This window comes from Gymnoscopelus braueri (genome assembly GCF_963280865.1).
Source record: "Gymnoscopelus braueri genome assembly, chromosome: 20".
NCBI classification, from domain to species: domain Eukaryota; kingdom Metazoa; phylum Chordata; class Actinopteri; order Myctophiformes; family Myctophidae; genus Gymnoscopelus; species Gymnoscopelus braueri.
The window spans coordinates 31,551,712-31,567,442 of NC_137622.1; the positions used below are offsets into that span (position 1 = coordinate 31,551,712).

Consider the following 15,731-nt stretch of genomic DNA (forward strand, 5'->3'; position numbering starts at 1 on the left):
GCTCCAACAGTTTGGAATGCACTGCCCTTGGAGATCAGGCTTGCTGAATCGGTCTCTTGCTTTAAATCCCTGCTTAAAACCCACTTTTATAGATTAGCTTAGCCTATCAGAACTCCTACTAATTTCAGTCTATCATGTTGATTGTTGCTCCTTTGTGTACCCTGCCTCATGTCTAAAGCACTTTGTAACACAATTTTGAAAGGTGCTGTACAAAACAAGTTGTATTATTATTATTATTATCAATAATAATTGGATTTGCATATTATAGATAAGTAGAACCTTCCCAAGCAATGGTGAAAATCTATGTGAGATGATTATTGAGTTCTACTTTCACAATAGGCTATGGATCAGAATCAGACTCAACTTTATTGTCACATCACAGGTTTACAGATGTAAAGAAGTGGGTGAAATTCGTCTTTGTACAAGTCCCATTGTTTTTGTTGTTTTCAGATAGAGAAAGAAAAGAAGAGGGGGGGCAAGGGGGAGATGCACTTTCATTTTTCTTGGTTTCTCAATTAAATCAAAACCTATTCAGTTGAATCAAAAGCAAAACCTCTATAAAAGGAATGAGTGACTCACAGTAGGGCTCAACTGGGCTGTATGCAAATGTATCTGTATGTAGTAACTTTAAATGTAATCATTTAATTGTATCTAGATTAGTAGAAGAAGGGGTAATTTTGCTCAGATTGTGAGATGTTAAAGTGAGATTACTCACTTTAACCTTTTAACATAATTTGTTTCATACAAATCAGGAATCATTTAGATCATGGTAATAAATGACAGATGTTCATAAACACAAATTGAGCACTTATAAGTTGCAAAAGTAAAATGCAGGCAATATGTTAGCACTTTCTACTTTAAAAGTGAAAGTCAAAATAGGCCTACAAAGGCTACCATACACTTTTATTCTGATTGTAGCCCCTCGATGTCTGAAGTGAGCAAGAATGCAAGATAACTTTTGGCACTTTTGTGAAGTGGGCCCATAGAGAACTGAGCACTCTTATGAATATGAAGTGGGCCATTGGGAGACTGGGCCTTTTAATAACTCTATCAGAGCCAGGGGCGATTCTAGTACCAGATCTTTAGGGGACTCAGCCCCTAAGCCACTGGATGATGGCACATTACTATAAGAAAATGAAACTGAGCTGGCAGAGATAAAACGAAAGGGGCTTTTTATTGAGTATCACTATCAAAACAAAACTGGGAAATATATTTATAAAGGACAGCCGACCACGCCTGAAACACAAAGGTTATTAAGTTACATCCCAGACATAAAACCATATCTCTGGACATACCAAACTATTAAAAACAGTGGACAGAATGAAGGTAACCAGGGGTGCTCAGGCTCCCCTAAAAGGAGAGCTAGTGAATTAAGTAAATATATTTTGATAATTGTATGATTCAAATTACATTTTTGTACCACATTCACGATTATTAATTTCAAACTAAATATATCACATAACGCATACATAATTTTTCCAACAAATATGTGTAAATCAAATCAGTGAGAAAGTCTGTCTCTGTCTGTAGCCTATTCTTGACACAGCATTCACTGCAGTAAATGTAGGCTAACAGTAAATGTTATACACTGGATGGTAACAATCATCTCATTGTTCAAGAGTAATTAGAAATGGGTTTTAAAATGTAAAAGGGAATAAACTATCCTCTTCAGTTCAGACATAATTCATTATTATCCTTCGGCTTCGGTGCTTTATTCAATAGCCATCATTCATCACTGGTTTTGAGGAAATTCTTGACACGAATTCCGGCCATTTATTCTGGAATTTCCGAGATTGTGGCGTGCCAGAGGCCAGAGTTTATAACGGCGCTGGCGTGTGTTCTCGTGCTCGTCTTCTCCATGGTCTACTCTTCCCACTCGAGAATTGGGAAAGTTGTAGTTCATAGGTTCCAGATGAAGACTACATTACCCACAATACCGCGCGGTTAAACTCAACTCGCCGCACCTTCATTTAGGGCGGAGCTTAATGCTAACGTGGGAACGATGTGAGCAGTGTTGCCATGTCGGCTTATTATAAGAGACTTTGAACTTGTTTTTCTGTAAAGTTGCTTGTAAATATTGGTGGTTGCGGTTTTTGGGTCTGGTTTCTAAAGTGCTTTTTGGGGCTTGTTTCTAAAGTGCAGTAGTGCACTTGCTTATTTGGGCTTATTGTCTCCTAATGTTGTTTAAAACCAGTGGTTCTCAAACATGTTCATGTCAAGGACCCCCAAATGAATATATATTTGTAGTAGACCCAACCTTCTGAAAATATCTCCACTTTTCCACGAGCTGCACACAGACGACGTTCTCTCCAGGCGAGGGGCCAGAAATGAATGCAGGACTGAACATACCAAAACTTCCTTTGGGGAGCACAAATGTATGGGGCACGCACACAATTGGCAGGTGGTGTGACTAATTATCCCAAACCAATCACAATGCACCTGTCAAGTGTGTGCCTCATACGTTTGTGCTTCCCCAAACATAGATTGTTCCCAAAGGAAGTTTTCATATTTTCAGTCCAGCACTTATTTCTGGCCCCTCGCCTGGAGAGAATGTTGTCCATGTGCAACAGCTGCACTGCAGCTCGTGGAAAAGTGGAGATATTTTACTGAACACATCTTTTCTGCCAGAACTTTCAAATGGATATGAAACTAACGGACAATATCTGACTCCAAGTCTTAGGAATTAATTATTGGGGGTGAGTAGGCGGGGTAGGCCAGTATGCTACACACGCACGCCAGCACGCGTGACACAAATAAAGGCCGACCAGATCAGTCTGCTAACCCGGGCGGGGATAGGTCAGGACCGATCTATGGCTGTGTACCAGAGGCAGCTCCACTGATCATGTTCAACCCAGATTTGGCACAAACAAGAGAATGAACTCTTTCTCATGCTATTCAACAAAAATGTGGAATGCCCTACCCAAAGGAGTAAAGGAGTGTAAAACCCTACTCACTTTCAAAACTGCCCTAAAGAATCACCTTCAGGAGGCTGCAATTCCAAATTGGCCCCTGTCAAAGTCTTAACCTACCCCCCCCCCTCCCCTCCTCCTAAAACTGTCTATTGTACATATTTCTTGTTTTTCATACCAGTAACCTGTAAACTGATTGTATGACGTTCTGCATATAGTAGTGTATATTTGTATGTCTTCTTAAATGTCATCATGATTTGAGTGCACAGGGATCTCATTTTAAATAAGCCAAGTGCTTTTATGAGCGATCAAGTTTAGAGGACCTTGTATTGTGAATTGTACTTCCATGTACTTTTACCATGTCTTTCTAAATAAAGTATTCAATCAATCAATCAATCAACCAATCAATCAATCAATCAACCAATCAATCAATCAATCAATATTTGGAATGGAATACATGAAATGTATGTAATATCACAGACATTCTAGGGCTAATTTTGTGCCAGAGACCCCTATACAAGATTTTGTAGATTTGAAAATATTCCAAATGTTTCACTTTCCCCCCAAGATTTCTCTTTGAAAATAGCAGAGCTACAAGCTCACGACGCGTTGTGAGCTTGTAGATCGGCAAATAGTCAATGTATTGAGGGTTAGAGACGGTGCTCATGTGGCTTTAATATTTTGGGCTTGTTTTCACAGACCTGGTTGCTTATTTCCCTCGCACAATCTGGCAACACTGGTTGTGAGTGGCGCCGGAGTGGGGCTGCTGCTGCTGGAGGAGTGAACATTGTTTTACAGGGAGGAGGCAAAGCGACCTGTGTGCTGCGTACAGTAGAGCAAAAAAACTCAACTTACTTTTTTTTCCTCCCCCGCTGCCTTGCCGTCGCATTATATTTTTTCGAGTGACCGCGGACGTGGGGGGCCACATATACACATACTACTCGCCTGGCTGGCATGCGACACATGATTTTGACGAGTCACAGCAACAGGGCATCGTTCAGAATGTCACCACGGACTATCTCCGCCTGTGGGAAGCGCGACTCGTAAAGAAACCGCAACGCGGAAAAGCCTCTCAGCGGGGAGACTGAAGACTGAAGACTCTCAAGGCTAGCGGGGAGAGAGAATGCGAACAACGGTTGGAAGAGAACGAAGTGAAACAAAATGTAGCGTCGCTGCGGCATTATTCCACATAGCTAGAACTAACGGTAGAGTAGGAAATAATAGATAGCCAAGGACGGACGCTAGCGAGTTCCACTAGACATACGTGTTGAAGTTGCGGGTTAGGGGGGTTGGAAAGGGATAGAGTTCCATCAGCGTTCATCTAAATCAAAGAAGATAAGAGAGAAGATGCTCCGGATCCGGAGAAGACTGACCCGCTTGGTATGAACACTGACGTTACACACACACACACACACACACACACACACACACACACACACACACACACACACACACACACACACACACACTCACATGGCTAGCTGGTGGTGGTGGGCACTGGGCAGCTCTGCTAGCTCCCAAATCCTGTGCCCTGGAAAATACTGTGGGTTTTCCCTTTTTTAAGAATCTCTTATTACAGGACAAATACTGTGGGGTTTTTCATTTAGAATCTCCACTCTACAGGACAAATACTGTGGGTTTTTCCCTTTAGAATCTCTACAGGACAAACAGGAAATGTGCTGGTTTCCTTCACAGTCCTTGTCAACCATCCAACGTTACCTTGAACCGCTGGGGTAACTAACTAATAATCCAAGTTCATGCCAGTCATAGCAGCACGGCATCACCGGCGCAGAGAGATAATTGCTTGTAGCTTCAATTAACATTCCAGTGCAATAACTTTTATTTCCCCACAATGATCGAGAGATCTGTTTGATCACAGACATGATAATATGACCGCCCACCTGTATAGAGGTAGTGTAGCTCAGTAGCCCTAGGTGGAGCATTGCTGGTGATTCTCCCTGGTGTAATGGTGTTATAACACACTTGTAAGTGAAAGCATCCACTAAATGGCACTTGGCACTTTTTTTTTACAGCACAAAATTGATACAGAATACTTATTCTTAGTACCTGCATTGCAATATTCCCAAGTCCAATCATGGGTTTTGTTGAGCGTAAAATGTGCAATTTTAATCAGAAATTCACGTTTCCTTGACTCATCAATTCACTCTGTTGATTTTATTCTCCTCCGTCATTTATTATCTTTTTTATACAGACATTAAATCATGGGTGCTTGAATCTGGGGTCACTTTCCATACGGAGAGTCACAATCCCATGTTTATGAATGTTGAACCACCTTTACTGCCTTTTTTATAGTTGTATGCTCCAATAACCTGTTGTCACTAGCAGGCTGAATATCCCACACAGCCGACGTGAGCAGTATAGATACCAACAGTGAATGAGGGGGAAGCAATATAATAATTATACCGCCTGACCCTCTTCCCGGCCTCTCTCCAAGTGTTGCCGGGTCAGCGTATTTTCCTGCCTCAGGAGTGGTTTGCTCCTGTAATTTCTCTTTGGTGTGAGCAGTAAATAATATTTTGTGTGGAGCAGCCAGCCACACTGTCATTGATGCACATTGTGCCGTTATCTCGGGCCCCTTTGCCTCACAATTCACGCCACCCTCCCTTTAGCCCAGGGGAGGTATATGCATCATGCAGTGAAAGCGAGAGAGAGACTGGGCTGCTCATACCAAAGGCACAGAAGAGGCTGCATGTGCCCCACTTGATTCTCCCACTACAATGCACTGTGCTGCCACTATGCCCGAGTGTCTTTGGAAAGTCATTAAAGATGGCAGTGGGACTGAGTAAAGGCTGGGCTTTTTTCGTCAGAGCTCCAGAGGTTGTAATGCTCTGACAGGAATGCACAATCACACACGCTGCCTTTGATGTTTCTCTCAAGCCCCTGAAGGCAGCAGTGTGATCAGCGAGAGGTGGAGCCTGGCGGAAATGTGATAGTATTCATTGTGGGAGCCCCCCCGCCTTGACTGCGGGGGGAAACCGCATAGACACATGAAAAGCACCATGTTGGCCATGCACTTCTCAGTAGTACCTCAGTAGTATACCTTTCCTGTTATAGGTCTACTCCTACTCACATGGGACCTGGACTTTAACAATGCAAAGTTTCTGCTTTATATTTTGCCTTTGTTACACCAGCAGAATGTTATGTTTTCTTAGCTACGTTTTGAAACCTACAGAGTGGTGCAGCTGGTCTAATTATCTGTCTTACAGTTTAAGGGGAACAACTTCAACCGTGGCATCCCTATTTTGGGCAAACGTAAGACACACACAAAAAAAAGCCGATCTAGAAGCTCACTGTCAACTGAGCTTCAAATTGCGACACATGAGCTTGTAGATCGGCTATTTTAGCTATTTATTGTACAAATAAATAACTATAGCTCTACAGGTTGTCCTTAATTTGTTTAGTAATGCTATGTAGACCTTAAGTAATTTATCTGTAGTTAGTATTTTGAAGAAGTTTTAAAAGGGGAAGAAAGGAACTGGTAACGGTTTCTTCTGTGACATTGTGGTGTGACTGTGACTGTGAGTTGTTTTAAACCGTTTATCAACCACAGTTAGCAGGTTAAACACGGGAAACCCCGCTAAGAATAGGCGTTTGACTCCTTTCCCATTGCCAGAGGGAGAGTATCCCTTTCTGTTATTTTTTTCTCCTTTTTTTTCCTGGTGTGTCATGTTCAATGTCACAATGTCAGGTCTGGAACTTGAATGTGCGTCATAGCATCACATCATAGCGTGTCTACCCAGCTGTCATGTTTCCATCATTGCCGACATACCTGAGACTGCTGCAGAGTCATTTGTCCCAGGAATTAATGCCGATTGTAACCTTTCCCAATGACATAAGCCAGATATTAGTGGTTGTTAGTGGCTTTTTTGTCCTGTGGGAAAGGGGATTTAGTCTTCCTATTGAACTTTTTTTTTTTGATCTGATTCTGTATACAACATGCACAGGCCAAGCCAATGGGTGGAGACTTTATTTATGCCTTCTTTATGCTATATCTAGGCCTATGCTGAAGTGCAATCAAAAATACTAATGTGCGTTTTTTGTCACAGTGGAAGATTTATCAAAAAACAAAACGGCCTAATGTGCACTGTAAGCGGTTACGATAGAATTGCTTTTGTGCGTGTGTAGCGTATAGGCTATTAATGTCCTGTGGTTTAGATTGTGATTCATAAACACTTGGCAACAACAATGCAAGCTCCATGCGAAACCCCCCCCCCCCCTCACACACCGGACGCCTAACTCCCTTCATCTCCAAACCATTAAAGACACATTTATTTAAACCGAACAGCTACAACCCTAGCTGCAGCGTCTTGACGTTCCTTTGTGAATCATGACAGTGATGCAGCTTTTAGAAGACTTATACCTCCAACCCAAGGCAGATCTAATAGTGAGCAGAGGGGCTCAACACAGGACTGTGTTGACCAGTGCTTCAGCATTTCATTTGAGGTCGAGAAAATGTCAGCACTTTTGCCACCCCCCGCCTCTCACACACACACACACATACAATTGCTCAAATTCTGTTTTGAAGTTTGCGGTCTGTCAGATGGAAAGGCTCTTGCCTCTCGTGCGATGAGCGAGATTCTCTGGCATTTTCAGCTGTGGCCCCTACTCCATTTGAGTGCTCCCCAGCCCGCTCAGAGTGCAGCACAGCTCAGCTCACCACCTCCCTGCTCATTTACCACACTCATGTCCCCCCTACCCCCCTCTGTGTTTGGTCCCCTCTGTCCCTCAGCCGCAGGTTCACTCACTGACTGCACCTCTGCGTTGCTGGATTAAGAAGCAGGCACTTAACCACATAGAAAGAAATAAGTCTGAACACTGGTTATGCATGGCCCTTCTTTATATTGCCGTTCAATGTTTTGATCACTTTGATCTTCAGAAACGGATCAATGTGAACGCTGAACGGCAATAAACGAGTGGAGCCAGTGTGAAGAATTTATACGCTTTTATCTTGATCTTCCGTTTGTCCTGCACCTGCACCTGGACACTGAAGGGGGATGTGCATGCACTGTCTCCCTGAACAACATCATTAACCCTAGCATCCCTATTTTGGCCGTCGAATGTACATTTTTGTAAACACAAAAAAGGAGAAATGGCAGATCTTGTGCTGCCTATTGGCTATTTACGCTATTCCCTATTTCTATTTTGCTTATTCATATGAAGTATATAGGGCATAAGCGGTTAACACTAGAGGGGGGGTGCATTTAGTATCAAGCTTTTACCGGCGTGCATGTCAAACACAAACATTGAGTGTGAGGGCCCTCGGGGACACGATGAACCTGCTTCTCAGGTCGGCTGACAGGGCGTCTGCAGGCCGGGTGCTGTGCATGGAAAATAAACACACACACACACACACACACACACACACACACACACACAGCTGCGGACACAGTAGACGCACACATGCTGTGTTCACACTAGCGGCTACAAAAGCTACAAAAAGACCAAGCGTGGCCAGCTACATTGCTGCTGAGTCGTGTTGCTCTAGACACACTGCGTAAATGAAAAGGGTTGTGTTAAATAGCACAGGGAACTGGTTAACGGCAATAATTAGTTTTTCTTCCATTTACGTAAAGCAGCAGGAATTGTGATGAGAGAGAGAAGGGGAGTGGAAACATAAACATATCATTGCTGCTTCACTGTGTCATTGGAATGCTGGAATTAAGTTGAAACCAGCTCAAACGTTCTTTCTAGTGCCTGTCATGCAGCGACAAGTGTCGGGCGGCATCAGGTTGCAATGTTGCTGGCTTCCACTGAAAATTGCTTGTAGGCCTGTTGCTATGTCCCCGCTAGTGCAGCAGTAGGCCCCACCCCCTACTTGTGAGCATTTGACTTTTTCCCATTTCTTGTCTTTTGTTTATACACCTTGCAGGGAGGTGAACACCACTCATTAAATAAATGTTAAATGGTGCATTTATGTAGCGCGTTTATCCAAAGCGCTTTACAATGTGTGCATTACATTCATCCAATCACACGCATCCACACACCGGTGGCAGAGGAAACCATGCAAGGCAACCACCAAACCAACCTGCTCATCGGGTGCAATTACCAAGCCAGGAGAGGAGGATGCGGTCAAATGGGAAACCTTTGAATTCCAAGATGACCACACTACCTCCTCAGCCCCGTATATTGTTTTTGGCAATAGTTTTTCTTTATTATTAATTATTTGGATTGCCAGTGACTTCACTTAACCCATTAAAACCAGGAAAGCATCTGTGTCATTTTAGTAGTTAATATAGTGTCACAATCATTTTAACCATTTTAACCATATTTTATACTTTGGCTATTCAAAAATGGCAGATATGCAAGCTCATAGCGCTATGAGGTTGTGGATCTGCTATTTTTGAAAAATCATAAAAATGTATGCAAATATTTGAATATATATTTTTAACTAAAATCTTTGCTTCTGGTGGGTCCCTGGAACAAAATATTTTGAGATGGTGTTCGGTGGCCAAATACATAAAATTTTGGGGGTCCTTGACAAATGTTTGAGTACCACTGACTGAGTTTTTCAGAAAAACGTTTTAGACATTTTAAGAATCGATCTGGGGTCTTAATGGGTTAAAACAACCGATGCACTGATAAGCAGGGATAAAGGGTCATCTGTGTCCTGTGAGCGTCCAACACAGATGCTGCTGAATCTTATTTAGTGCACATTTATTCAGCCATTTATGAAGCTCGGCTCATGTCGTCTTTCACTGCTGCTGCTGCTGCTGCTGCTGCTGCTGTTGTAGTTGTAGCCTTGCTGGGATGATCTGCTTTGGAATTCTCAGTGTTCCCTCGATTGCACATTCACCACATCACTGCCATCACACCACCCCCTGCTCCCCACACATCCCCTGCTTGGCATTTCAGTGCCCTCGCGCCTAAGAGCCGCAGGGAGCTAGCATCGCTGCCACTGGCCTGTGGTCCACGACACCTGTTGGAAAGAGACGAGGAGCTTCTTATCAGGTGATGACAGTTTTAGACAGAGCAATGCCCCCGCGCCCGCCTGTCCCTTGATGAGGCCAATTTTAGGGAAAGGAATATTTACTGGTCCCTGGGGAGGGGGGGGGGGGACTTATGCATTCACCCAGCAGATGGCTGCTCAGATGAGCGTATGGGGGGAGGTTTAGGGTTAAGTGTCTTTCTCAGGACACTTTGACATGTGATTTATCCCACCTGTTTCATCAGGAGAGCTGTGTATTGATTAGAAGCACGCTCCGTTTTGCCGCCATTAGTCTTCTGCCGTGAGACCGGCCGCTGGACAGAAGTGCTTACTCTTGACTTCTTACTTCCCTTTGCTCTTGTTTCTCTTTCCCATGTTCTCTCTCTCTCGCTCTCGCTCTCGCTCTCGCTCTCGCTCTCGCTCTCGCTCTCGCTCTCGCTCTCTCTCTCTCTCTCTCTCTCTCTCTCATATATATATATCCTTTGGTGTCTGGCGGCTCTGTGTCCAGTAATGGAAACCTAGCCAGTTGAGCTCATCTGCACTGCACAGCAGGATAATAAATACAATGTAGTAATGGAGTGGGGGTCCAAAGGGGTAAATGGCTGACTCTAGACTAGCTGATGTGGATAAGGTGGAGCCCAGAAAGCTCTGCATGACTCTAGCTGCAGAAAGGGAAAGAACAGGGGCTTACCTTGGGTCTAACCTATCTATCAATGGACTAATGTCTGTGGTTGTAGGAGCTGAGAGTGGCATGGGCAATGATAACATTGAGGTTCTAGGGGATCCATAGGTGTGCCACTTGGGGACTCCCTGTTCTTTGGTGTTTCGCCCAAATGGGCGTAGCCTCGTTCCTAGCCTTTACTCATCTGCGAAGAGAAAAGCCTGGTCACGACTATAGGTCGTACGTATTTCCCCCGAAAACTATCCTTTTCGACGAATCATTCACGGAGAATGATGCTTTACATATTTTTGTAAAGCATCAATGTCATTTCCTTGGGTGGTACTTCCGCATTTCGGTACTTCCGTTTAGACACTCAACCGACTAGGTCTTGCCCAGCATGAGGTGGGTGTGGTTGTATGCCTAAACCCTAACCTTATTAACCTCACAAAAACTATGCCTAAACCTAACCTTAACCCTAACCTCACAAACACTATGCCTAACCCTAACCTCACAGAAACTATGCCTTAAACCTAACCCCAAAATCATGCCCACCTGGGCGAAACACCAGGAAAATAGTTTTTTTTGCGTGTGGCCATTTACAATTTCCATCTAAAAGCCATGTTGAATTCTCAGTTTGTACCTCTAAATAATTCAGACGGCTTCATTTATTTTGAATTCTCCTCACATCACTCCCCCTCTCCTCAGCCACGTATCCTCGCCAGGGTAGCGGCACTTAGAATGTATTCTTGTCATCCATATATTTATAAAGGCTCATCCCGAGATTCTCCATGTGCGCTCTCCAGCGCTGGCATTACCAAGAGAGTGTTCACTCGCAGTGAGATGTGAAGAGAATGCTGAGCTGTGTGCAGTATTTGTATTATTATTTTTTTCGGGGAGGGTTTCTATGCGTGTCTGTCTGTGTCGGGATGGAGGGGGGACTGAGCTAGGGTTCAGGAAGGCAGCAGCTCCAATGTTTTGTCATTGCAGGGGTTTCCATTGTCACCTGTTCTTGCCACCTGAAATGATACCCGCTGTCACAGACGAGGACAAACGTGACGTCCATAGGTGAATTAACAAGTGCTGTCTGTATGGAATGCACAGTCTGCGCACACGCACAGGATCAGCTCCCCCCAGTTAAACAACAGCTTACGATGATTAACTCCACAGCAAACTCCCTCCCCTAGGCAAGGCGGCATCACTCAGCCGGGAGGAGAAAAATGAGTCTCTTAACTGTGGTCACGATTGAAATCTGAGGAAAGGCATGCTGAAGAGCTGTCCAATCCAACCATGGGCCTCAGTGCAGAGGAAGGAAGGAGCCACATTGATTTTAGTCATTAGCATCCTCCCCCCATGCAATGTCTGAAGGTAATTAATTGAATAGCAGTTACAGTCAATGTAGCTTGGTGCATTATAGAAGATAATGTCATCAGAATCACTGCAGCTGAGATGCAGATTTTGAAGCTTGTCAGCATTAAAAAAGCTAATGTCTCTCTCTGTCTCTATCTCCCCCCCGCTCTCTCTCTCTCTGTGCCACCAGACACGGTAGCAGGATGAGAGCCACCGCGCACATCAAGCCAATCAGTTTAGTCTCAGCCAAAGCCCTATATGCAAAGGAGTTGTTTTCATACCAGACTTCAATCTGCTGTGCTGTCTTGAACCCAATTCGAGCACCCCCATCCACCAACCAACCACACTCTGCTTCATATACTCTGGAGTATGTCAACTCGGTTGGGAGAAATCATACTCCAGTAATGGCTGCACTTCTTAAAATTCTCTTTAATTATAGATTAAAGTCAGTGTGAGTCTGGTGCTGAAAGAAGTATGCTCACTTTTTTCCCCAGCCTTTTAAAGTACGAAGTGACGAGATTTTCTCTTAAGACCCCTTGAAAATAATTCATTGATGTCATCCCCTCCAGTGCTTGGTAAGCGCGCCCGGGCCTCAAGGGGCCAGAGGTCTGGGGACTTGAGTTGAAGCTAGGGGAGGTTCATTAAAACTAAAACCTCCTATAGTCAATAAATAGCTTAAAAGCCATAATCTAGTTATAACCTTTTGTAAATGTTTAGCAGCCTACTATGTTCTTGGTCTGCCTACAGGTTTATCTGTGTCTAGTTTTTTTTGAGGAACAGTATGCCAAATGTCAGCTACACCACAGACCTTGGTCAGCATTGTGTAAAATGCTTGTAAGTTTCCTGTATTCAAGTCTGTCTAAGCAGTATTTTTTTTGTTTTTCCCCCCCGCAAACGGTAAACATTTCTCATTTCATTTCTTATTCATTTTTGTCATGTGCTCTCCTCCTGAGGCAGTGCCTTGGGCAGGCTGTGTCCACTTTACGTTTTATTTTGAAACTTATGGCACCATCAGAATTCTGCAGATCTTCTCATTTCTATCCACATCCTATACAGATGTGGAATTAAGTTTTGTTTTAAAAGAGGCATCAACACATTTTATGGCCACCTGTTCTCTTTGGTTAGGAGAGCGGCAGGTTTAGTGTTTGTCAGCACATCTGTCAGTGGCATAATTTGAGTAAGGAAGATGATTGAAGCAGCAGATAGTTCCCAGAGCAAGGTCTAGATGAGTTTCTCCTCTCCAGTGTCAAGGGACATGGTGTTATGTAGGCCAGTGCCAGGCTATGGTACAGTACAGTACATTCTGTGTCTTGTGCAGCTGTAGGGATGCTACTAGAACAATGAGCCTTTGCCTTTCAACAACAGCTCTTTAGACTAAGTCCACCGTTCAACTTCAACAGCTTTTTTTCCCTTCATCATGTTATGCCTCATTCACAATTCTACAAGCAGGCAGCGATCAAATGAGAAAGGTAACCTGTGCTCTGTCTGGGCGTAGGGTTGCTATGCACAGTTCCATTGCTGACGGAGTCCTAATGAAGATGGCACCAGTAACATTACTATTACTGTGTGATACCAGCCATGCGACTGTCTTCAAAACACCTTAACGGTAAACCGCAATACGTTTCGTGATGCATCATGTGAAGTGTATCCAGTGGTTTAAAGTAACTGAGTACATTTACTCAAGTACTGTACTTAAGTACAAGTTTGAGGTACTTTTACTTTACTGGAGTATTTCCAATTTTCAATACTTTTACTCCACTGTAATTATTTGAAAACTTGAGTTACTAGTTACTTTGTAGATTTAGATTATTATTACAAAACATACATTAACCAACCACTTCAGCCCTATATACATTTCAGCCATTTGTAAATAGCCGATCGCGACGCATTCTGAGCTTGTAGATCTGCTATTTTGATTTTTATACATTTTGCATAATGAGTCTATTCTTGGTGAGTCAATTCTATTTTTGGTACTTTAAGTACATTTTCATACCAATACTTTTATACTTTTACTCAAGTACATTTTTAATTCCGGAACTTTGACTTGTAACAGAGTATTTCTACATTGCAGTATTGATACTTTTATTTAAGTAAAACATGGGAGTACTTTTTCCACCGCTGAGTGTATCGATATAATTGTAACCACTAACATATCCGACTGCGTTTCATCATACTGCTGATCAGCGAAGTCCTCAATGATAATTATACCCCAATTAGCTCCCATGCACATTGTGAAGGCAATATTCATTATTTCCATTGCCTCAGAAGGTTGACCATGTAATATCACGTGAAGCCATAAAGATATATGGTTTGTAGTAGTTATTGAAGCAGCCAGCCCTGATAGTCTTAGCGGCAGAATCCAAACGGCATACAGTCAGACCCCAAACTAAGCAGACCACCAACATACATATCTTGGCGGCTGCTCAAGACAGTCATAAAAAAAGAAAAGAAAAGAAAAACCTTGGTGCCCAGTGGGAGTAGGGGACAGAAATGATTTAGGTTATACCATGCACATTTTTCACTGGCTGTGGCCATGGAGACGTGTTAGTTCAGCGTTCATCATTGGTGGGATATCCTTAGTGAGGTCCTGACGTTGTTTGAATGAAACCAAGCAACAGTCAAAGCTGAAATCAAATCAGGTCGCCAGACTTGTCCTATAAGCAAACTACACTTCCTGGTAACAGAAGGGAAACGTTTATCCCCAATTTGTATGTGTAACCTATCAGGTGGGACAAAGAGATTTCTCTGGTCCAATCAGTGAAACTGCCACAGACCCAGAGCATAATTTGCAATCTGTGTAATCTTCTCTGCATAACATGATCAAAGATCTGTTTTCTTTCCCCCCCCTTTTCTTTTCTTTTCTAATGTAAGGCATAGCTGCAATGTATTTCCCTGTGCATGTCTACCTGCCCTGAAGCACGGTTGTGAATAAGAAAATATTGTCAGTGGAAGTGTTTACCATTGTTGTTGGTAGCGGAGCACAGCCTTGGTAAATGAGGCTGTAAAAGCATATGAGACACATTTTGGTCAACATCATGGTCTGATGCAGCGTTAGAACTGAATTTTAAATTTAAATTTACTACTTCGAGGTTACGATGTTGTTAAGAAACTGAAACGATTTATAAAATATGGATGGAGGGAAGCATTTGCCCAGCCATAATTTACCACACAGGTTCCTAGTCCGCTGACTAGGAACTCGTAGCTCATGATGTTGTATATATGGCTTTGGCTGTTTGTGTATCGTGTTTGAATATCTGAAAACAACTGTCACTTCACCCCAAATCAATCCTATCGCATTCTACTGTAGATTGTCCAGAGACACAGAGATGCAAGAAAGACATCTTAAAATAACTTGGTTTGACGTGGGCCTGCCTTACATGGCAGTAGAAGACGAGGCACTTCTCTCTGTGTCCTGTAAACAACGGTGTACCAAGGCAACGCCACCTGAGCCAGCCTCTTTGTAGAGTGCAACTTGGCCTAAACAAATAGACTATCTCCTTGTAAACAGATACATCCGCGTCTGCTCAAATTTGAGGAAGCTGTTGATTAACTCTCTTTACACACGATGTGCACAGCCTGAAACAAGGCTGCCTCTCGAGTATACTGTGCCGGTTCGTGCTATGAACAGGTGCATTTATAATCAAAACCAACAGAATTAGCATCAGAAAGCGAGAGCAAGCACGCTGGAGTGAGAGAGAGAGAGAGAGAGAGAGAGAGAGATAGATGCCAAGCCGAGTGCTGCATTGACTCAATGCGTGCCTCGCCTCTTCTGTTCAAACATTCATCACTCAGCTCTATCGGACCTCTGTCGGACCCATAACAACTTTATGTTACAGTTAGGCCGTTTTTGCTGCTGTCATCAACATTT

The 15,731-nt window shown here is 43.3% G+C and overlaps 1 protein-coding gene across 4 annotated transcripts in view; it reads left to right on the forward strand.

The window, feature by feature from the left end:
• Positions 1–3,716: 3,716 nt before the first annotated feature.
• The window catches only part of atp11c (ATPase phospholipid transporting 11C (ATP11C blood group)), a 73,109-nt gene continuing 61,094 nt past the window's right edge, over positions 3,717–15,731 (forward strand). For all 4 annotated transcript variants that reach the window (XM_080416507.1, XM_080416508.1, XM_080416509.1 and 1 more), the window contains exon 1: positions 3,717–4,289. In XM_080416507.1, the coding sequence (XP_080272633.1) occupies positions 4,257–4,289 (33 nt within the window). In that variant the 5' untranslated portion in view covers positions 3,717–4,256. The remainder of the gene's footprint in view (positions 4,290–15,731) is intronic.